General features: G+C 60.1%; 2 protein-coding genes across 3 annotated transcripts; both read left to right on the forward strand.

The window, feature by feature from the left end:
* The first annotated feature begins 1,666 nt into the window (after positions 1-1,666).
* LOC136109577 (large ribosomal subunit protein mL38-like) lies at positions 1,667-7,863 on the forward strand. 2 transcript variants are annotated; one of them, XM_071816796.1, is made up of 3 exons: positions 1,667-2,191; positions 4,744-4,816; positions 7,496-7,863. In XM_071816796.1, exons 1-3 carry the CDS (start codon positions 1,893-1,895, stop codon positions 7,553-7,555), a joined length of 432 nt encoding a protein of 143 aa, XP_071672897.1. In that variant the 5' UTR covers positions 1,667-1,892; the 3' UTR covers positions 7,556-7,863. The 2 variants fall into 2 exon arrangements, with proteins under 2 accessions (XP_071672897.1, XP_065708436.1); XM_065852364.2 differs by lacking the exons at positions 4,744-4,816; positions 7,496-7,863 and adding an exon at positions 3,932-4,715 and having other exon boundaries at positions 1,671-2,191.
* A 1,819-nt stretch (positions 7,864-9,682) lies between these two features.
* On the forward strand, positions 9,683-18,763 carry LOC139829341 (uncharacterized). The gene is made up of 18 exons (XM_071816381.1): positions 9,683-10,128; positions 10,596-11,304; positions 11,442-11,536; positions 11,665-11,756; positions 11,890-12,028; positions 12,193-12,384; positions 12,634-12,765; positions 12,969-13,046; positions 13,330-13,494; positions 13,648-13,766; positions 14,089-14,154; positions 14,247-14,385; positions 14,538-14,698; positions 16,910-17,017; positions 17,335-17,488; positions 18,299-18,475; positions 18,661-18,716; positions 18,760-18,763. The coding sequence occupies exons 1-18, from the start codon at positions 9,706-9,708 to the stop codon at positions 18,761-18,763; spliced, it is 3,009 nt and encodes a 1,002-aa protein (XP_071672482.1). The 5' UTR covers positions 9,683-9,705.
* Positions 18,764-22,694: the final 3,931 nt, after the last annotated feature.

A 22,694-nucleotide genomic window follows, 5' to 3' on the forward strand; every position in this document is an offset into this window, starting at 1 on the left:
TTTTCCAGCACATCCTTCTTTCACTGCCCTGCAGAAACTCCTTTTGCCTCTGTGCCATCCCCAACGCTGACACCGTTCTCTTGGTTAATAGGAACTCAAAGGAGAAGATAGTGATACTGCTCTGAGGACAAAACCAAGTAGTACTAACTAACCACATGCTGATAGTAGATGTTCTGCCCTTCTTTCAACTGCCTCTATTTTTGTAGCACTATCTCAAAGCATTTTGCAACTGCTAATTATGGAGATTTGATGTGAAAACCAACATGCAGCGGTGGTAGAAACTGGAAATTTGACCTGGAATGACGGAGTCCGTCTTTGAGGGCAGAAATCGGTTGGCCAAGGTCGTTGGGTCTTCATCGAGAACACGGAGAACTTGCGCAGCGACCTGCAGAACCGGGGGCTGTCGCTCTGCACCCAAAGCGGCCACGCGAGGAGCAGCTGGAGCAGCAGCAGGAGCAGCTGGAGCAGCAGCAGCAGCAGCGTCTGCATCAGGGAGGTGTCTCCTCACCCTCCCCACTGGGCCTGGGGCCACGGTGCCCAAGCCCTGAAGCTTTTCTGACAGCTTCTCTCTCTCCCTTTCCCCCAGAGACGGCGCAGCAGCGGCTGAGCACGGCTCACCAGAGAGACGGCGTGAACAGCCCCGCCAGGAGCTGCCCGTCCGCCCTGTGACACCGCTGACCGCAGCCCAGGACCTCGGTGCCCCGACCGAGGGTCTCTCCAGCACCCTGGGTGAGGCTTCCGCGCACTGCGGGTGGGAAGGGACTTGCCACTTTCTGTTGGGTTAGGGTTAGGGTCAGGCTTAGGGTTACGGTAAACTGCACTTGTACCTGTGCCTCTGGAGGCTTGGGATGCTGGCAGGTGAGCTAAAGCCCGTTTGCCCTGGCTTTGTGGTGTCCCTGTCCTGTGCCGCCAGGTCCCGCTGGGTCTTTCCCCAGGCAGGGACGCTCTTGGAGGCTTCCCCTGCGGGTCTTGCTCAGACTGCGAGGGTCTGGGCTCTGGAGGAGCACAGGGAGGGGTCCCCTTCACGGGGGACATGGCACGAGGGAGGCTTTGGGATGCTTCTCTTGCTGGTGAGCAACACCCTGGACTGTCACCCTGTTCCTGTGGCACTGCCTGGGATCATTCCCACGCATCCTTCCTCTCTTCTCAGGGGGATGATGACTTAGAAAAGGAGAAGATCCTCTTGGAGTCCCTGAAGAAAGCGCCATACACCACTTCACGTCTGTCAGCATCCCGTCCGTCCTTCCGCCCTTCTCCGCACCACGATTTCTTTGAGGTTACGCAGTTATTTCTGGCGATCCCGAGGAAAGTGCCCTACTGCGCTTCACCTCTCCCAGCGCCCCGGCCGTCCTCCCTGCTCCCGACCACCATTTCTGAGAGGCTTTCGTAGAGAAAGGGCTTTAAAAGCCCAAGGCTCTTTCGCCTGAGAGGCCCCCAGCCTGGACTGTTTCTGTGCTGTACCTTTTAAGTTGTTTTTTATCTCCTAATTAAAGTATCTTTTTAAAGCGCAAACCTCTGAGACTCTGATACAGGAAACCTGGGGTCAAGAACGTTCCTGTGACAGTTTGCGCACGTGAATCCGCGTGTGGCACTGCTTTGCTGATGGAGCTGGGAAGCAAATACTCGTCCTTCTCTGGAGCCGAAAACCACACGCGGTGGTTGGAGAAACTGCCAGTTTGACCTGGAAGGATGGAGCCAGAATTTGAGGGCAGAAATCAGCTGCCCCGGGTCCTTGGGTCTGGCAACCGCAGCTTTTCCTTGTTGGGCCGATTTCTGAAAAGCCCCTGGCTCTTGTGCTGGGCTTCACCTCCCGCCCGGGTACCCCGGGGTGACAGCGGGGCCTCTCCGGTGCCTTCCGCGGGCTCTGCCCGGTCGGAGCAGCAAGGCCGGCGATGGGGAGGGGTTCCCGGGGAGGGCAGAGCCCGTCCCGCGGGGCTGTGGGGACGCTTCTAGGCAGGCTCCGCGCTAACCAGCCCCGTCGCTGCGGCAGCGGGGCATTCCCAGCCCGGCGCTGCGGTAGACAGACCCGTTGCTACGGCTGCGGGGCCTTGCGGGCCGGACCCCGCGCGGCGCAGCCCCCGTCGCTATGGGAACGGGGCCCTTCCAGTGCGGGCGGCGCGCAGCATGGCGGTGCCGCTGGCGAGCGCGGCGCTGAGCGGCGTCCGGAGCGGGCGGGCGTTCGGCACGGCCGGTGAGTCCCGGGCCGGGGAGCCCCGGTTCCCCTGCGCGGGCAGCGGGAGCCGCTTGCGGCGTGGCGGGGAGAGCGCTCGGGCGGCTGAATTCCTGGCGTGGCCGGCTCGGGGAGGCGGGGGTGGCTCCGGCTCTTCCCGGGCTCTCTCGGGAATTTGTGTCCAGTTGTGGCCCCTCAGCTCCAGAAGGACAGGGAACTGCTGGAGAGAGTCCAGCGCAGCACCAAGATGCTGAAGGGAGTGGAGCATCTCCCGTGTGAGGAAAGGCTGAGGGAGCTGGGGCTCTGGAGCTGGAGAAGAGGACACTGAGGGGGGACTCATTCCTGGGGATCAATATGGAAAGGGGAGTGTCAGGAGGATGGAGCCAGGCTCTTCTGGGTGACAACCAGTGACAGGACAAGGGGCAATGGGTGCAAACTGGAACACAGGAGGTTCCACTGAAATCTGAGAAGAAACTTGTTCCTGGTGAGGGTGGCAGAGCCTGGCCCAGGCTGCCCAGGGAGGCTGTGGAGTCTCCTTCTCTGCAGCCATTCAAACCCGCCTGGACCCCTTCCTGTGGAACCTCAGCTGGGTGTTCGGCTCCATGGGGGGATTGCACTGGATGAGCTTTCCAGGGCCCTTCAACCCCCGACATTCTGGGATTCTATGGCCCATCCTCTCCTCGTTTTGCAGGTGCTCAGAAAGCATTTACCGTGTCATTGGTTAACGATGGGTGCGTGTTTTGTAAGTGAATCACGGTGTACATGAATTGAGCAGCTTCTCTTCACTCTCCATTCCAGCGGCTGGGGCCACTGCCCAACGAGGGCATTGACGTCAGCAACTTAGAAGTGCTGGAAAAACGCTGCAGTTTCAGTCGGTGCTTGAGGCTGGTGGAGGAGGAGAGCAGGGAGCCGCGCTGGGGGCAGACGGCCCGGCAGCACAGCAGCCCCAGCCAGGTGCTCGCCCGAGGAGCTGCGCCGTGCGGGCTTTTGCTGCCGGAGGTCGAGAAAGCTGTTGCTGGGGCTGCATTTTGCCCCAGACTGCACCCTGTAAAGAGCTGATGAGGGGCTTTGGCACAAGGTTGGCTTTTTGCTGATGTAGAAGTTTGCAGAGCCCGAAAGTTTCAGGGAACCGGATGGGAGTTTTCTGGGAGGAGGGAGGCTGGCCAGGACCCGCCAAGAGACGTGGAGCGGAGTAGAGAAGTGATTCCTTGGAATCATAGAATCATTTGGTTGGAAAAGACCCTCAAGACCATCGAGTCCAACCATAACCCACCCCCGGCACTGCCCCGTGTCCCTGAGAACCGCATCTCCACGTCTGTTCAACCCCTCCAGGGAGGGCGACTCCGCCGCTGCCCTGGGTAGCCCTTTCTGGGAAGAAATTGTTCCCAGGATCCAACCTCAACCTCCCCTGGGGCAACTTGAGGCCGTTTCCTCTCTTCCTAAACCCGGTAGTGTCAGAGGAGCCAGAGCAGGAACCAGAGCTTTAGACCCCTTGCAGCAAATAACCCAGTTTGGCTGCAGAGCAGCCGCAGAGACCAGAGCTGCTCCTCGGCTGGGAAACCGCTGGGTCTGGGGGTGCGATGAGCTGGGGGGGAGGAGGCGGCAGACGCGTGGAGGTGCCGAGGGAAGGCAGAGGCGGTAGATTCGAGTCTCTGCTGTCTTGGAGTTTGCGTCTCTTTCACAGCCTCTCTAACGCTCTGCAGGCGTTTTGTGTTTGGGTGTTTTGGGTACTGGAATTTGTCACGTAGGTGATTTTTTCAGCCCTGTCTGAGGAGCCAAAGACCGACATCAGCCTGCCGCGTGAGAAGCTGCTGCGGGCAAAGGAAATCAAGGCAAGAAAGAAGATCCGGAGGGAGAACCGCCAGAATGCGGAGATGGAAGGCGCAGCGTGGCTCCGGACAGGCCTGTGTCCCGCCACCCCCTCTCCGCCCCGGCCGCGCTGGGTCCCCCGGTGTCACCTCCAGCGTTTCCCTCTCCTCGCAGCGCTGATCCCCCTCGACGAGCTCAGAGCTGAGTGGGAGAAGAGCAGCGGCCCGTTCCACAAGCAGCGCGTGGCCGAGCACTGCGCGGTGTTTCGTGACTTGTTCCGAGGGGCCGCGTTGCCCCCCGGCTCACCTTGAGGGTGGAGCACAGCCAGGAAGACGAGCACGCCGTGCCGGTCTGCTATGGGAACATGGTGACTCCGTCAGAGGAGTGTGGGGGGAGCGGGGCACAGCCTTGGCCCCACGGGAAGCCTCTGTGGTTTTCTCAGACGCTCCTGATGGGCATTGTCTGCCCCGGGGGATTTTGTTTAGAAGGGTATTTCCTCTGTGATGATCCAGACTTGTTTCTTGGACGTGATAAAGACAGAGCTTTGCAACAGGATGGCTGTCTGTCAGCAGGCTGGTGTTTCTTAAGGCTCCGGGGCCTCTCAGGTGGAGCTGGATGACTTGGTGTTGTGGCCGTGCCTGGTCTGTGCTGGGTCCTGCCCGTGCCCGTGCCCGGTTCGTGTTCGTTGCCGTGGAAATCATGACCTGGTCTTAATGGAATCTGTGGTTTCAGTGATTGACGTTCTGTTTGTGTTCCTCATTCAGGCTTCCAGTTCCCCCGCGGTGTCATCCGCGGCAGATAAAGGCTCCCTGCGGACTGTGCTGCTCACAAATCCAGGTGAGTAGCAGGTTCTTTACAAAGAACGTGTTTAAACGGGATCTTTTCCCTCTGCTGTTGGTTCGCTCCTGTTTCTTTTGGCTGCACAGGCAGAGACGATGCCGTAGCATCCGAGTAGGGATGTGTTACATATGCAGGAAAGATTGTAGCCTCCTCAAAGCTCTGGCGGTTGAGAGTTGAGGCAGGACCGGTGTCGCAGTGTAGTGGAAGCAATTCACAGTATCACAGTATCACAGTATCACAGTATGTTTGGGATTGGAAGGGACCTCAAAAGCTCATCCAGTCCAATCCCCCTGCTGGAGCAGGAACGCCTAGGTGAGGTCGCACAGGAAGGTGTCCAGGCGGGCTTTGAATGTCTCCAGGGAAGGAGACTCCACAACCTCCCTGGGCAGCCTGTTCCAGTGCTCTGTTACCCTCACTGTGAAGAAGTTCTTTCTCAAATTTAAGTGGAACCTCTTGTGTTCCAGCTTGATCCCATTGCCCCTTGTCCTATCATTGTTTGCTACTGAGAAGAGCCTGACTCCACCCTCGTGGCACTCACCCTTTATATATTTATAAACATTAATAAGGTCACCCCTCAGTCTCCTCTTCTCCAGACTACAGAGCCCCAGCTCCCTCAGCCTTTCTTCATAAGGGAGGTGCTCCACTCCCTTAATCATCTTTGTTGCCCTACGCTGGACCCTCTCCAGCAGTTCCCTGTCCTTCTTGAACTGAGGGGCCCAGAACTGGACACAATATTCCAGATGGGGTCTCACCAGGGCGGAGTAGAGGGGAAGGAGGACCTCTCTCGATCTACTGACCACCCCCCTTGTAATACACCCAAGGATGCCATTGGCCTTCCTGGCCACAAGGGCCCAGTGCTGGCTCATGGTCATCCTGTTGTCCACCAGGACCCCCAGGTCCCGTTCCCCTACACTGCTCTCTAATAGGTCATTCCCCAACCTATACTGGAACTTGGGATTGTCCCTGCCCAGATGCAGGACTCTACACTTTCCCTTGCTAAATTTCATCAGGTTATCCCCCACCCAACTCTCCAGCCTGTCCAGGTCTCTGGATGGCAGCACAGGCTCTGGCGTGTCAGCCACTCCTCCCACCTTAGTGTCATCAGCAAACTTGCGGATAGTACACTCAGTTCCCTCGTCTAAATCGTTAATGAATATATTGAATAATATTGGCCCCAGTACTGACCCCTGAGGCACTCCGCTAGATACTGGCCTCCAACTGGACTCCGCACCATTGACCACCACTCTCTGGCTTCTCTCTTTAAGCCAGTTTGCAACCCACCTCACTACTCTATTGTCTAGACCACACCTCCTCAATTTAGCTGTGAGGATGCTGTGAGGGACTGTGTCAAAGGCTTTGCTGAAGTCAAGGTAGACCACATCCACCGCTCTGCCATCATCCATCCACCTTGTTACATTCTCATAAAAGGCTATGAGGTTGGTCAAGCACGACTTCCCCTTGGTAAAGCCATGCTGACTGCCCCTAATGACCCTCTTATCCCTGATGTGCCTTGAGATGACACCAAGGATAATTCCCTGACTCCCGCCTTCTGTTTCCTCCCAGACTCCTCTCCCTCGGCAGTCTGCCTGGCAGGTGCATTAGCTGCCACTGCTCGCTCTGGGAAACCGAGGCACGGTGAAGCAGCTGACTGAGAAGTCCCTTTAATCTTGGAATTTCATCTGTTGAGTTCTTTGCTCCTCATTTGAAGCTCCGTCCTATAAGAATGAGTTACTCTTGTGCTAGGAAAGGATTGCTGGGTGGTCTTGAGCTGCTGGGGTTCTCACTTTGGGGTTGATGCTGGGCGGTTCACGCTCTCTTGGCCAGGCTGTTCTTGCGTGTTCTGATGACAAGGTCGTTACTGCTGGAGGAGAGCAAGTTCCTTGGAGTCTGCAGGGTTGTTCAGGGCTGCTCTGAGTTTGTGTGTCGCCTGAAGCCACAATCCCAGCCCTGCAAGCACTGTGCTGTCCTGTTGCTTTAAACCAGGCTGTTAAGAAAGTGGGGTTTTTTTCCTGCCTGGAGCAGAAATGTGCAGAGGGCTGGGGAAGCTGGGAGAAGTTTTGGTGTGCCTTGGTTTTCCACCTCTGTTTCACAGACTCTGGGGTGCTGTGGGGAAGTAGCTGCCTGCCAGAGTGCTGCAAGAAAAGAGAATCGCCTCAGCTCTTGTGCTTGTGTCTTGTTTCCAGCCACAGGCTCAAGGTGTGAACCTTGAGCACGTTTGAGTTGTACAGAAAGCACGAGGATGCCGTGACCCCGGCAGGGCTGGCGTCTCAACAGTGCCAGCGGGACAGCTGCGTTACCTGGGTCTCCCATCAGCTCCTCAGTGAGAAATGGCCCGTGCGGGGGGCTGGGGGAGCCGTGACGCAGCCCTGGGCTGAGGCACAGGGCCGGTGCACGAGCTGTGCCCGTGGGCTCCTGCTTGGTCCCGGCACTTGTCTGGGAGCTGTTACAGCACAGACTGGGCGCTTCCGGAGCCATCCTCCCCCAAACTAACAGCAGCCTGAGGAGACAACCTCTTAAAAGCCCATTCTGAATGAGCATTTTAAAATAACACTGAGGGCCTTCACCAGGGCGTGCTCGACCAGCCCTGGTGGGTGGGGGGGGGCCTTGTTAGCGACGGCAGGCCCTGGGGTTCGGGTCTGCGCCATCTCGCTAACGCTCTGTGTCACCCCTTGACAGACAGGACAGAGCCCGTGGTTGAATTTGTGCGGCCGCCCGTTTACCATCCTCCCCAGGTGAAGTTTCCGCGCCACGAGCCCCTGAGGACCTGGACAGATAGCGAGACAGCAAGGAGTCCACGTACGGCATTTACTGGGGCTGGGCCTCCCCTCGAGGTGCTCTGCTCTGCACTGGTGGGAAGGGCTGGGCTTATCCTTCCGTGTTTTGACTCTGGGGACTGTGGCCCCCGCAGGGTGGCGGGACGGGTGGACGGACCCTCCTGCCTCGTGCTGGCATCTCGGGGCAGAGGCGCTTTGTGCCGAGCGTCCTCTCCGTCACCCGCTTGGGATTCTCTGGTCCAGGGTGGTGGGGCGGCTCCACCTGTAGACTCTGCGCACAGCACCGTGCCAACTGCATGGCTGTAAGATCCTGGAAAAATCATTAAATGAACTCAAATCAAGGATTCAGGGTTTCTGTGTATGTGTTCCCCAGAATAAGGCTCAAAGGAGCTGCCTGGTAAAATGGCAGCCGGAGGGGATGATGTCCCAATGCCCGGCAGCCTTTTCTGTTAAGGAATTGTTCCCCACATCCAACCTCAACCTCCCCTGGCGCTACTTGAGGCCATTTCCTCTTGTCCCGTCGCTTGTTCCTGGGGAGCAGAGCCCGCCCCCCCCGGCTCCAGGCTCCTTTCAGGCAGTTCAGAGATCAGAAGGTCTCCCCTCAGCTCCCGTTCTCCAGCTGAACCCCCCAGGTCCTGGTGTCACCTCCAGCATTTCCCTCCTCGCAGGGCTGATCCCCCTCGACCACATCAGAGCTGAGCGGGAGAAGAGCAGCACTTGTCACTGGCCCCAGCTGGAGGTTTCCTGGTCAGCAGCCGCTGGCTCGTGCCAGCAGTCGAGAGAGGCAGAAGAAATCCCTTCAGAACAGCTCCCTCTCCAAAGACATCCGTCTGCCTTGATCAACCGCAGGGAAAGGCATCCTAAACCAGGCACTTTGGCCTTGTTTTCAGCCCAGGTTCCCAGGTGCTGGTGCACTCGTGAGCCAGTCACTGCACATCTGCCACGAAGGGGAATCGCCTCCGAGGCCACTGTGCCGTGGGGAAAGGAAAGGATTAAACGTCGGGAGAGTTTGATTGAGTACACAACACGGATAAAGCCACCCTCTCTGCAATTAAAACTGAGGATATTTAATTCAGTGAAATGAGATTTCATTCCCTGTGACCTGTCCGATTGTATTTTGCATCTGGGCAGGCTCTGCAGGGACTGCCACAACATTTGAGGTGTCACCAGCTGCACTGTAGGTGGTAAAGTGGGAAAGGCAGGAGGGACCCTCAGCACCTGCCATCCCGTGGATAACTTCATCACAATGGCCAGGGCGGCGCCCGCTGGCTGCTGGGGCGGCTGTTGCCGGGCAACAGAGACACTATATTGTCCCCTGTCACCTGTGCCCCTCGCCCATTTGGTCACTGGCCGTGGTGGGATCACTTGCCGTGGTGGGATCACTGTGGTGGTGGACTCATTTTGGCAGTTGGATCGCTTTTGGTGGTGGGATCGCTGTTGGTGGTTGCATCACTTTTGGTGGTGGGATCGCTACTGGTGGTTGAACCACTTCTGGTGGTTGAACCGCTTTCGGTGGTTTGATCACTTTCGGAACTTGGATCGCTTTGGTGACTGGATCACTTTCATCACTTGGATTGCTTTCGGCACTTGGATCTGTTCGGTGACTGCATCACTTTCTGTGGCAAGAAGGAGGAGAAAGGCTGCTGGCTGCCATTCCCTCCAACATCACCTCCGGACAGAAAAGCTCCCGTCTTCCCACATCAGGCTCCGTGTTTTCTGGCAGAGCAGCAGCGATGGCCACACTCGGTCTGTTGGAGCTGCTGAACGCCGCCATCGGGACACCCCATTTGGGGGTTGTCGACTTGGTGGCCCTGCACAAGTTGCTCGAGGCCATCATCGGGCAGCTGGGCCAGCAGGAGCCGTCTGTCCTGGAGCCAGGGCAGAGCCCGACCCCCAGCCTGGCAAAGGAGCAGGACAGCAAGGACCAGCCTGGCCAGGAGAAGGAGGAGGATGGAGCCCTGGGCACCGCGCAGCAGCTCTGGAAACCAGCAGAGCAGCTGCATGAGAAGGACACGCTGGAGGGGACCGGGAGCGACTCCGAGGTCTCCTCCGTGGCCAAGGAGGCCATTGCAAAAACAAGAGAAGAGAAGGAGAGAGCCGTCTCCAAGGTAGATGCTCTTGCTGGTCCCTGGGTGCTCCCCCACGAGACGCCCCCTCCTCTGGGCTCCGCGCTGCCCTCGTGCCGCCCTCAGCCCAAGGGCTGGGTTAAGCCCGAGCTCCCGCAGCAGAGCACAGCGGGGTCCAGGTCCCCAGGGACCCTCCCCTGGGCTCACCCCCCACCCGCTCTCCCAGGAAAGGGCTTCGCTCCAGGATCTCTGGGAGGAGATCAACAAGTTTAAGGAGGTGCAGTCCGGCCTGGCAGAGGACGTGCGGGAGATGAAGGAGAAGATGCAGAAGGCGCATTCTGGCCTGGCAGAGGACATCCAGGAGATGAAGGAGGCGCATGTCGGCCTGACAGAGGACATGCGGGCCATGCAGGAGGCGCATTCTGGCCTGGCAGAGGACATCCAGGAGATACAGGAGACCCTTGGCCTGGTGAGCGTCCCCTGGTGCCCCGGGAGGGAGCTGGGCCCTCGTCCATCCCCGCTCCCGCTGCCCTGTCACACTGTGCCCGTGCCCCACAGCCATCGGTGTCACCAGCGTGAAGGGCAGCAGGAGGGAAGAGTGGGAAGGGTGTCCCAGGGGTTGCTAAGGCACTTCTGAACTAGAGAGCCATCCCAACAGAACCATGGGAGGGGAAGGAGGGGAGATAAAGCTGTGGGTTGGGGGTGCTGGGTAGTGATGCTGGGGCTCCCATCCCTGGGGGTCCAATCCCCCGGGTTCCATAGCCGGGCTGAGCCCATGATCCCTTTGCATTTGGGCTCTCATGTTCAACACGAGTTTGGCCCCGCGAGGTGGTGGTTTGGGGACAGGGGCTGGGGACACGGCGGGGGGTTCTGGGGTCTGTCCTCACGGCTGCCCAGCTGCCAGTAACCCTGCTGCCCTTTGCCTCTTCTTCCCAGGAGGGCGCTGGGGGCCAGTCTGCCCCCGCCGAGCCCACCCAGGTGGCCACGGACACCCAGGCCAGGAAGAGCTCAGCACTGGGGCCGAAGGGACGTGGGACACAGCCTGGGATGGAGACCAGCAAGGGGACTGCAGGGTCTGGCTCCCCGGGGATGCAAGCAGGGACACAGGGGGAACCAGTGACCCCTGTGAAGTTGTCAGGTGCTCCCGCAGATCACGCAGGATCTTGTGGTGCCGGCGCCACCACCCCGGGGCTGGAGCCAGGATCCCCGGGCACCCAGGCCAGCACCTCCCTGGGGACACAGCCAGGGGCCCCTGACACCCAGGCCAGCACCTCGGGGATGCAGCCAGGATCCCCGGGCACCCAGGCCACCACCGCCCTGGGGACACAGCCAGGGGCCCCTGATGCCCAGGCCAGCACCTCGGGGGTGCAGCCACGATCACCTGGGACCCACACCACCACCCCTGGGGTGCAGCCTGGCTCCTCCACCTCCCAAGCCACCATCCCAGGGGATGCCCAAGAGCCGGCCAAGCCCTGGGGCACCACCAGCACCTCCAGCTACGAGTCGGAGATGCGGGAGGTTCTCTCCCAGGTTGGGCAGCTCGGCCACCTCTGCACTGGTCTGAAGGAGCAGGTGGAGCAGCTTAAATCTACCAAAGCTGAACATGCGGATCTTGAGAACGTGCGCCGGCTCTTCCCGGAGGGAGGTGAGAGCACGGGGGGGCTGGCGGGGGTTGTTTGGCGTGGGGACACCCTGGCTCAGGGGCTCGTCATGCTCAGAGCCTGGCCCCAAGGCTGAGACCCCCTCACCGACAGCACATCCCCTTGCACCATGTCCCTCTAGGCCGGCAGAGCATCACCAGCATCCTGGCCGACCTCAAGTGCCAGATGTCGTTCCTGCAAGACATGGCCGGGGCCCTCCACGGGCAGGAGGAGAAGGTGAGCCGGCAGCAGTCCCCGAGGGGCTGCGGGGATGCCAGTTTGGGCAGGGAGGGGGCAGCCGAAGGGTCCCCGTGCCGGAATGACACAGGGGGCTGTGCCCTCACCGCCCCCACTGCCGTTCCCAGATCAGGAAGGTGGAGGATGCTCCCAGAAAGATGAGGGGGGCTGGAGCCGGCAGGAAAGCAGACGGCAGCGCCCAGATGACCCAACAGCCGCGGTAAAAGGATGGGAGAGGGTTTCCTACCCCGCAGGGCTGCGAGGGAGCCTGGGGTCTGGGAGCATCCCAGTTTGGGGGCCATTGGACACCCCCACGAAGGCTAAGCCTGCCCCTGCCCCGTCTCGCTGGCCAGGCCCAAGGGACAGAAGGTCAAGGCAGAGCGGAAGGAGTTGGGGAAGCAGCAGGAGCCGACCCAGGCCGAGCTGGAGCAGTTTGCGGCCGAGTACGTGAATCAGTTGGTGATGGAGACAGCACAGCAGCTGCAGGCAGAGGTGAGGCCCGGGGGCAGCGCTCCCAGCCCCCGCTGGCTCGGGGGCAGTCCTGGCGGGGTCCCGGCCACGTCCCCTGGCTGGATGGGGCCATGGAGCCTCCACGGCACCTGGGCTTGTGGGCGGCATCCAGCCCGGCTCAGAGCTGATTCCTCCTCCCCTGCCAGCAGCTGGACGAGCCGAGGGCGATGGCGCAGAGCGGGGGACACGAGCACGCGGGGTGCCCCGGCTGCAACTGGGACACCAGGGCGCTGCTGGGGAAGCTCCTCCAGCGCTGCGAGAAGCTCGAGGCGCAGCTGGAGTCCCTGGCCCAGAAGGCGGGCGGCAAGGTGGAGAGTTACCCAAAGTGGAGGAGACAGGTAAGGAGACACGGTGTAGGGGGCTTGAGCTGCCAGGAGCCCCCAGGCATTTCTGCTTTGCTGTAACGTGGGGGAGCCCCTCGCTGCCCCCCTAACCGGCTTGTGGGAGTCAGCAGCATGGAAGGGAGTTAAAGCCTTGGAGCAAATGTCCTGCTTGCCCTGAGAGCCCGTGGCCACCAGCCAAAATACCCTGGGACTGTCCCCGCGGGGCAGCCACCCCCCTTGCTCAGCACCGCCTTGTCCTCTTAGTCCCTGCAGCAGGACGAGCAGCTCAAGTGCCTCCAGGCCAGCATCATGCAGCTCCAAAAGGACTACGAGAAGTTCAGCTCGGCCCTTGCAAACCTCCAGCAGGATCGCCAGCAGGAGCAGAAGGACATCAAGGTGGGTGGCTGTAACCCGCAGGCAGAGCCCAGGCTGGGACCCCAAGGGATCTGTCCCCCTGCCACCCTGCTCGCAGCCCTGCACAGCTTCCCGATGCCTTTCCTGGAGGTTTCTGATGGGCTGGGGAGGCAGGGGGTGCTCGGCTGGCCGGGGGGCAGCTCCGACCCTGCCGTGGCGTCACGGGCTGCTGTCTGCCTTGGAAGGCTCTGTCCCAGGCCCTGGAGCGGCTCAAGAAGCAGAAAGCAGACAAGGAGCAGCTGCTGGTGCTGGAAATCGATGAGGTAGGGGCTCGAGGGACCCTGGTGCCAGCCAAGGGTGTCCCGGGCAGGGTGACAAACGCCCCTTGTCCCTTGGGTGCCGGCTGGCAGAAGCATCCGGGGGGAGGGAGGATTTCCAGCCCGGCTGCGGGTCCCTTGCCAGGTCCCTCTGTGACCCCGAGTCCCTTCGGTTGGTGGGAGCAACCCCACGGGGGTGATGGGGTGAACAGGGCCACGCAGCCACTTCTCCCTCTCCCGTTGTCCCTGCATCCTGTCCCCACCGCTCTCCCGCCTTTCCCGTTGCTAGAAAGCAGACAAAGCCGCCCTGGCTGACAAAGTCAGTCGCAGGCAGTTTGAGGCGTGCGAGGAGCGGCTGAACAAGGCGGTGGAGGAGGTGACGAGCCGGGTGACGGGCCAGGAGGAGGGCTGGCACCGGTCCCAGAAAGAGCTGCAGAGACAGATGGACTGCAAGGTGAGGGCTCGTCCCCTCCACACAGAACTGGCACCTTGGGGGCCTGGCAGCCTGAGGCAGCATCCTTGCGAGGGTGCCCCCTCCCGGCTGTCCCCCTGGGGACCGCCATGTCCCATCGTGGGGTAGATGGCTGAGGGTGTCACCCGTCCACAGCTGGACCGCCGGGAGCTGGGGGCGTTCCGGGAGCAGCAGGAGGAGCGGTGGAAGAGCCTCAGCGGGCAGCTCCAGAAGGAGCTGCAGCCAGAGCGTGACGATGCCGCTGGGATTAGGAAGTGAGTGCGATGGGGACAGCGGTGGCTTTGGCAGTGCCGGCCCTGTTCCTGCTGGCTGTCCCAGCTCGTGCCGCTGTGGTACCCTGGCGTGGGAGCCGAGTGGGCAGCGCCCCTGGGGATGCTGAGCAAGTGGCTGTGCCTTGTGCTCCTGCCAGCTGCAGCTTCCCAGCGATGGAGGCGGCACAATGAGGGGGCACGTGTGGGAGGAGCCCTCCCGAACCAATCTTGGGGGGTGGGTGCAGAGGCTTTTTGTGGCAGGGGACGGTGTGCAGGTGGGGCTGTGCCCCCCAGGAGCTCCCCAGCCCTTTTCTCCCCCCTCCAGGCAGCTGCTGCCTGGTTTCCATTGCCTGTCCTGCGACCGGCCCCTCCACATGCTGGCGCCTGGACCGTGAGTAACTGCCCCCCGCCCCCTCCCTGGCGTCGAGTGACACATGGGGTGCCACCTGCCGGGCACTGAGCACCCCGTGTCCTGTCCCACAGGGAGCGGACGGGCGAGTGCAGGTACCCCACTGTTCCGCGGAGCTGCGGGGGCCCACACACCCTCACGCCCCCGCGCTTCCAGCCCCAACCGCCCAGCACCCCACGGCCGTCCCCACCCAGCGCCCGCAGCCCCAACAAGGTAGGGATGACGGAGGTGGGGAGGGGGATGCTGAGCCTGCGGGGGGAATCCATCCGTGCCTCAGTTTCCCCAGGGAGAGCTGGCTGGGGGAGGGTTGCTGGGGGATGCGGAACGGGGCCCCGTGTTTGGCTCACACGCTCTCCCCTTCCCAGAAGGACGCGATGCAGCTGTCGGGCCAGGACGGCACTGATGGGAACCGGCAGGACGAGCAGCTCGCCATGATGGGGGGCTCTCAGCTGCCCCCAACGCCAAGGGCCACCCCAGACACCTTGACCTCGCTGCTCTCGGCCGTGCTGCTGCACCGACCAGTCCCGTCTCCCAGACGCTTCACCCTGGCACCGAATCTGCTGCCGCCCATCCAGCCCCCCCGCGGTGAATCACCCCCTGACAGCCGCGCAGGACAGGGGTCCCGGCCCCGGTCCCACCGCCCCGGGCGCTGAGCAGGCAGCGGCTGCAATAAACGGTGATGAGCAACCAAGCGCCGGTGTGGTCTGAGTGGGGGTCCCTGGGGCAGGATGGCAGAAAGCCCCGCCGTGTTTGCTTTTTCAGGAGAAAAATAAGAGCTCAAAAGGCATTTTGGGGGTGCCCAGGTGGATCCGGTGGTACCCAGGGCCCCCCAGAGGGAGCACGGGGAGCAAACCAGTGGGCACCAGGGCAGAGCCAGCAAAGGCCCATCCTTTGCTGCCTTTGGAATTGTCATTCAAAGGGTAGATGAGCACAGCTCGGCTTCAGCCAGAACACCTCCATGCCCTTATTTTTTGTTATACCCCCACGTTCTCTTTCCTGCCCGGCGGCCGGGGGGTGTGGGGTGTGTGTGCTTAGGGAACCCCTCGTACCCAGCAGCTGCCTGCATGCTGCTGCTGCTTCTCTCTGCATTTAAACACATTACCTAAACATATTAAAAAAAACACAGAACAAAATAACAGGGGGTCTGCGGGGCAGGAAAGGCTGGAGGCTCATGGGCTGGGGCCGGGCCCGATGCCTCCAGCCCCACGCACCTTCGCACGAGGCTCGAGCGCTGCCACGCCGCTCCCATAGGGCCCGCAGCAGCTGCCGTCTTGGACACGGGCAGCGAAGCCACCGCACTGAGGCCGCGCCTGGTACCGCCAGGGAGAAGGGGGAACGGGTTGTGGTGCGAGCCACCCTCGGGGTGCGGGTGGTGCACCCCCTGAGGAGGGAGAGTTTCCGCCCTTTGAGGCCCCCTTCTCAGGTACCAGCGCCCTTCAGGCAGTGGCTGATAGCATCTTTTGCAGTGCACAGAGAGCGTGGCTGCTGTGCCTTTACCTACGATGGCGGTGGGGGTGGTCTGTGTCCCGTTGGGCCAGCTCACAGTCCCATCCCAGCTCTGGGCCGTGTTTCCAGCTGTGCCCAGGATGGCACACACTGCCCCGCGTGCCGTGGAGCTGTCCTGGATGGACACAGCTCCACGAGTTCCCCCTGCTCCTTGATCCTGCCTTCACTCCCCTTCATTTCTCCTGGTTCCAGACAAACCACCTCCTCCAGCGGAGCTGGCACAGCTGCAGGTTCAGACTTGTGCCGTCCCAATGTCGCTCAGAAGGGAATTGCAGCCCCCGTGCCTGGAGCGGTGGGCAGGGGGTGTGAGCTGGGGGTGCCCGGGGAAGGGGGCGGATGCAGCCAGGGGAGCACCAGGGACGGAGCTGTTGGGGTCTCTGCTCCCTCGGCAGCCAAAAGGCTGAATCCTGCCTTTCGCCTGCGAGGCAGGCACTGGCGCTGGGGAGGGATCTGGTCTTTCGTGGCCTCCTCGGCTTGACCGCATCGGGTGCTTTGTGCCTGCAGCCAGCTGGCCGCCTCCCCAGCAGCATCCGACTGTCGGGCAGAGCTGCTGAGCGCCCAGGCCCGTGTGGCAGAGCTGGAGAGCCAGGTGAGCCCCAGCGCCTGCTGGATGGGGGCCACGGGTGACCCAGGGGGAGGAGAAGGGGCCAGGACACGGCGCGGGATCGGGCAGAGCTGCTGGCGCAGCACCGGCTGGAGCTGCAGCAGCTGCGGGAGCTGCAGAGGCGAGAGCAGCACGAGCGGCACGTGGTGCCGGTGGCCCCGGTGTGGGTGAAGGAGCCAGGGAACGGTTTGGGGAGACGGTGAAAGGAGAATGGAGAGTCCAGAAGCGCTGGCTTGAGGGCAGCTCCGTGGCTTTTGGAGTGGGGATTTGCTTTGCCGGTGGAGACAGGCAGATCTGGCTGGAGACGTCATTCCGAGGGAAGGCATTGCATTTTGAACAACGCTGAACCCCATGTTTTCTCTCCCCCGGATCCCTTTTATTCAGAACAATGAGTTGCTGATGTCCGCATAGTTTGGGTCAACGAGAAGTCTGTTGTTGGTAGAGAAGCCCATAACCCCCAGATGTGGTCCATCCCAGATGGGGAAGGCAGCCCGTGGGACGCCCCGTGACAGACCAGCTCCTGGGACCTGGTGCTCAGCCCCACGACCGAGCCTCTTCCACGGTGTCCGTCACGGGGAGCACCAGTTTGTAACAGCCCGTGGTGGGCTCCTTCCCCGTGTCCCGCAGGGAGTCTGTCGAGGAACTGCGCAAGAAACACGAGGAGCAGCCCCAGCACGTGATGTGGCTGAAAGAGCGAGAGATGGATGTGCTGACCGGCACCATTTCACACACCAGGTACCGACAGCCGGTGTCGTGCGCCCAGGTTGATCCCTGGCCACGGTGTTCCCTGTCCTCCGGGGAACCAGGCCCAGAGCACAGGAGGAACAGGGACCATCCTCTCTCCCACCCGCTGCCCCCAGGGGTGCTGAGCTGTTGTTTAGTATCTGTCCGTGCTCCCCGAAGCAGCGGCTGCGTCTTCCTGCTGCTCTGCTCTGATCCCGAGAGGTTCGGGGCAGGGCTGCCCGGCCCATGGCCCAGCACACGTCCCCCTCTCCTTCGCAGTGGGACAAAGTGTGTCCCCCAGGGTGACCCTCCCCCGGATCTCTGCCCAGGTCTCTGAACGGCATCACTGAGAAGATGGAGAAGTTCTCCAGTGACCTGCAGAACATGTGCACGAGGGGCATGGAGGAGGAGCGGAGCCGTGTCCAGGAGCTGGTGGCCAACACGCAGGCCAGGCTGGGCGAGCAGGCTCGGCTGCTGGAGCAGGTGAGCCCACGCTGTGTCCTCTGCCCGGGCCAGGCTCCTGGCTGGGTCCGGGCGTTTCTCTGGCCCGCAGGAGGTCCCTGGCCTGGAGCCCGTGAACGGCGCCTGGCCCTGCAGCGTCTGGCAGGCTCACGCGTGGGTCCTGCTCAGCGGGGAGACGTTCAGCGCTGCCTTCTTGTGACAGAGACGTCACTTGGGGTGGTGAGAATGGGGGAGTCCCTGGAACAGGCTCCACCAGCCCCTTTCAGCTCTTGACTGAAGCGTCAGTTGCCTCTTTCGCTCCCCTTTACCCGTGAGGGGTTTGGGCAGCCAGGGCAGGCGCAGCCACCTCTGTTGTGAGTCTGGGGAGAGGAAACCCCCACGGTGGGTGAGGGAAAACCTCCCCGTGCCATGGGGACGTGTCCGGAGCCGGTTCTGCTCCCCCCAGGGCTGTCCAGAGGGGACATGTGGCACAGACAGTGCGGCAGAGCTGCATTTTTCAGGGCTGCCGGGGTGGCAAAGGACCACTCAGGCTGGGTATTTCCAGTGCCGAGGAACTGCCCTGTGCTGAGCGTGTTTGAGGGTGTGCAGCACAGGGAGGGGCTCCGGCGTTCTGGGCAAGGAGTGTGTGTGTGTGTCCGGTCCCAGCTCTGCCCGCCCTGGTCCCCACAGGCGGGTGGGTGAGGGCTCTGCTGGAGCACCGGGGGCTGCTGCTCTGCACCCAAAGCGGCCACACGAGGAGCTCAACAGGGGCTCTGCCTCCCCTTGGGAAGACGGGAGATGGTGTCCAGGACGGGGCAGGTGATGCGTCGGTTTCCCCCGTGCCCACCCTAGGAGCGGGCAGAGCTGAAGATCCAGCGCCAGGAGCTGAAAGCCGAGGAGGAGCAGCTGGCGAGAGACAGGCAGAGGCTGGACCAGGCCTGGCAGGAGCTGAGGCTGGAGAAGGAGAAGGTGATCGGGGCCGCGCGACGTGTCCAGAAGCAGGAGGGGATGATCAGAAGCACGAAGGCGGTAAGCAGAGCTTCTGCGCCACGGTTCACAGCCGTGCACGGGCCGGCAGCACAGCCGGGGTCTCACACCCCTCCTGAAGTCGTGAATCCTGTGCCGGGAGGGGAACAAGGGGATGCTCAGAGGACCCTCAGCGCAGGGCAGCGAGGCTCCCTGTCCCCAGCCTCCCCACCCGCTCTGCCTTGCAGCTCTCGGCCCAGAAGCACGCAGAGAGGGAGCGAGCCCTGGGGGGGGCACGCAGGATGCAGACCGAGTTCCGGGACAAGCTGCAGGTCCTGCTGCTGCAGCTGAAGCAGCAGCAGGAACAGGTGAAGCAGCAGTTGGAGCAGAGGAAGCAGCAGCAGGAGCAGAGGAAGCAGGAGCAGATGAAGCAGGAGCAGCTGAAGCAGGAGAAGCAGCAGCCTGAGCAGGAGCAGAAGCAGCTGCAGCAGGAGCAGGGACAGCTGAAGCAGGAAAAGGCCTCCTTAGCCTCCATGTACAGCGCCCAGGTGCAGCTGCTGTAGTTCCAGGCCCAGCAGGTGAGGCGGGGGGAGAGCGCGGCTGGAAGGGGCTGCGGAGCCGCTGGGGGAGCGCTGGGACGTCGTCCTTGGCTCGAAGGGGTTGCCCTCTGCTCAGCCCATCCCTGGGTGGGGGACGCCGGCTCTGCTGGACTCTGGCTTTGTGCTGTCCCCGTCCTGTGCCGCCAGGTCCCCGCTGGGTCTTTCCCCAGGCAGGGACGCTCTTGGAGGCTTCCCCTGCGGGTCTTGCTCAGACTGCGAGGGTCTGGGCTCTGGAGAGCACGGGGAGGCGTCCCCTTCATGGGGGACATGGCACGAGGGAGGCTTTGGGATGCTTCTCTTGTTGGGGAGCAACACCCTGGACTGTCACCCTGTTCCTGTGGCACTGCCTGGGATCCATCCCACGCATCCTTCCTCTCTTCTCAGGAGAACAACAGTTAGAGAAGCAGGGCATCTTCTTGGAGCCCCTCAAGAAAGGACGAGACAACACTGCACGACTGTCAACAACCCCCCCGCCCTCCTCCCGTCCTGCGGACGATGACATTGAGTATACACACGCATTTATGGAGGCCCTGAGGAAAGCATCTCCGCCCGTGCAAGTAGTCGATCTCTCCTCCATTCTCCGGCCTCCCATTTCTTACAGGACCCTTTAATCAGGCTCTGCTCCAGTGGCCATTCTGTCAGCTCTGCTTCTGTCGTGACTTGTAGCAACATCGTATGGGAGACTGTGGGTACGCGTTAAAGGCCTTAGAGACTTCAGGGGCTCGTTTGGACACATTAGTGAGGATGCTTAATAAAAACAAAGGGAGGACAGTCGCAGAAGAATTTTGCTCCCTTAAATTCCTTTCGTTGTATTCTATGCTTCGACACATCGAGATACGGACAGAGAAAAAACTGCCTGGAAGACGGAGGAAGAGAATCCAAGAAGAAACAACCAAGGCCCCAGACCCAAAATTACCACTGGACCAACAGGCTCATGAAGGATGTGCGAAGAGCGGGTGCACAGACTGGGGGGGTTTACAAGCCCAAGTCTCTTTTGTCTCATGCTCCTCCTGCTGAGAGGCCCCAAGCCCAGACAGTTTCTTTGCTGTTATGCGGTTATTTATGGAGATCCCGAGGAAAGCGCCCTACAACGCTTCACCTCTGCCCGCATCCCGACCCTCCTCCCCTCTCTGGACTGCAGAGAAGACGCTAAATTAATGCAGACTGCGATTAAGTTACAAAGACGTACCCGTCATTAACCAACGACGTGGTGAATGCTTTCTAACCACCTGCAAAACGAGGGGGTATTTTTTAAGTTTTAAATCCTTCTGCCTGACAACGAGACCGGAAGATCTAGGAACACGGTGTTTCGGAGCAGAGCGCTTGGCTTACATTTGACTAGTAATTCATAGTAGGAAACTCATCCGTTGTAACTAACTTCATGCTAACCTTATGGTAGCTCACAGGAAAGAGACTGGGGAACCACCTGGTGATAATGTGAGTAGAGAAACCTTGCTGACATATTATAATCAGTCACCATTGTATAAATTAGATGATGAGGAAAAGCGGCCTCTGAATGAAACTCTGAACGGTGCGGCGTTAACGTTCTTCTTGAAGAGAGAAGGCGAGTGCAGTCAAGTGATGGACGCTGATACGTTTTTCACTTTGCGAAAACGCCCAGAGTGGCAGACAGAACGTGCTATTCACTTGCCACCCCGGGATCCAGCTGTGTTCACATTACAAAGGGAGCAGAATAAAGCTCAGGAGAAGCTGAAACCATGTTGTCCAGCACGTAGAATAAGACAGAAAACTCGCCTGATGAGAGGGGAGGCTGAGATAGAAGACTGTATGTCCCCACGGGGCGTGGAATTGAAGATGATGTGCCTTCAGCTTCCGGGGTGGTGAAGCTGTGGAGAAAGAAGAGGAAAGCGGGGGAAAGAAGCTGAGATTTTAGTTGAGACTGGAACTTCTGATTCCATTTTGAATCAGGAATTGATACCGTTAGATGAAGATTTTGCACCTCTGGTGGGAGCTGCTGGCCAACAAGACAAAGCTTTCTTCAACAGCCAATCCAAGAGAAACTGGGAAAACAAAATGGAATTCCCAAGTTCTTATCTATGCCTGGGTCTCCAAAACCGTTACGGAGACGAGACTTAGGAAAACAATTGCAAGCAACAATAACATTCAAACAAGGTGAAGTGACATTCAAGATAAAAGAGCAGCCACAGAAACCAAAGAAGACCGTATGCAATGCACTGCGAGTTTGCTGAATTTGGTGAGATGCAGTGGGTATCGAGCTTCCCAACAGAAAGCCCAGCTGATCCAGCGCCAAGTGACTTTATCTGGGATTCGAGATCTCCGGAGGGCACCAGAGCTGGGGATGGAGCGACAAGAAGCTGTTTGCCGGACACCAGAACCTGCAGCGGTAAAAGAGCTCCGGGCGTTTCTTAGGAGGACACGTTGGTGCAGACTTTGAGTTTATAATGATGGACTTTTAGTAAAGCCTTTCTATGAACTGCCAAACGAAGAGACTGCCAAGTTGAATTGGACAAGAGAAGCGTCTGAGGGCATTTGCACAACTAAACAAAGAGCCTGGGTCTCCCAGATATCACCAAGCCATTGGAGTTACGCTCACACGAAAGGCAAAGCGTTGCTCTGCGTGTTCCAGCACGGCAATCGAGAGCTCAGAACCGGGCGGCTGCTGCTTCCCTAAGCAATCAGATGCAGTGAGCCAAGGCTGGCCTGGATGTCGTGGAGCTGTGGCAGCTCTTGGACTCGCTGTACAGGAAGCTCCTGAGTTCACCATGGACAGAAAATGACTGTGGAAGTGTCCCATACAGTCCCAACCGTTCTGGAACAAAAAGGCACCCATGGGTTATCTCCCTCGAGATTCCTGAATGCCAGGCGGTACTGGTGGAACTGGGTGATGTGAATGTTGTCGTTACCAACAGTGTCACTGCAGCCCCTTTCCTCAGCCGCTCTGTTTCTGAGCCTGTGGTCCAGGATTGCTTGGAAACAATGGGAGCTGTTTCCTCCAGCAGGCGGGATTTAAAGGAACAGCCCACGGAAGACGCCGAAGACTCCTGGTTCTCTGATGGAAGCAGCTTTGTAAAGCAAGGAGTACATAGAGCTGGGGATGCCCTAACAACTACCCACGAGGTAATCGAAGGCAAACCTTTGTCTCCTGGGACTTCTGCCCGGACAGCTGCACATGCACCAGCCTTAGAGTTATCCAAAGAGAAGAAGATTAACATTTGGACACATTCCAAGTGTGCTTTGGGAGTGGTGCGTGCCCATGGAGCATTTGAAAAGGGCCACGTTTATTAACAGCACAAGGAGAAGAGATTAAACGTGGTACTCCAGTTGCCAGAAGCTGCGCTGTTACTCGAAAAGTTGCCATCGTGCATTTCAAGGAGCATCGAGAAGGAGACACTGACCAGGAAACTGGAAATAAATTGGCAGCCGATACTGCGAGACGAGCGGCTGGGAAGACAGAGAGAGAAATGAGAGGGACGTCTCTGAGCCCGGACGGCTGCCTCCTCGAACCAGCATCAGTAAACTCTGCCTTGCAGTGCGTTAACAGAGACCTTCTCAGGTTGGCCAGAAGCATCCCCTGCCCAACCAGTAAAGCTAGAACAGTAACTAAAGCTGTGTTAAATGAGACCGTACCCCATTTGGGGGTACCCGCTGTGCTGTCCTCTGCTAGAGGGCCCCCTTTTGTTGCACAGGTAGTGCTGCAAGTC

This window comes from Patagioenas fasciata, chromosome 18, assembly GCF_037038585.1.
Source record: "Patagioenas fasciata isolate bPatFas1 chromosome 18, bPatFas1.hap1, whole genome shotgun sequence".
Classification (NCBI taxonomy): Eukaryota; Metazoa; Chordata; class Aves; order Columbiformes; family Columbidae; genus Patagioenas; species Patagioenas fasciata.

Excerpts from the sequence above, each read along its gene's own strand:
- LOC136109577 (XM_071816796.1), top strand. The coding sequence starts at position 1,893 with ATGGGGAGGGGTTCCCGGGGAGGGCAGAGCCCGTCCCGCGGGGCTGTG. Across the intron at positions 2,192-4,743 it reads GCGGGCGTTCGGCACGGCCG|GCTTCCAGTTCCCCCGCGGT; the intron begins GTGAGTCCCGGG and ends TTCCTCATTCAG. Across the intron at positions 4,817-7,495 it reads TGTGCTGCTCACAAATCCAG|ACAGGACAGAGCCCGTGGTT; the intron begins GTGAGTAGCAGG and ends ACCCCTTGACAG.
- LOC139829341 (XM_071816381.1), top strand. The coding sequence starts at position 9,706 with ATGCTCTTGCTGGTCCCTGGGTGCTCCCCCACGAGACGCCCCCTCCTC. Across the intron at positions 11,537-11,664 it reads TCCACGGGCAGGAGGAGAAG|ATCAGGAAGGTGGAGGATGC; the intron begins GTGAGCCGGCAG and ends TGCCGTTCCCAG. Across the intron at positions 18,476-18,660 it reads TGATCAGAAGCACGAAGGCG|CTCTCGGCCCAGAAGCACGC; the intron begins GTAAGCAGAGCT and ends TCTGCCTTGCAG.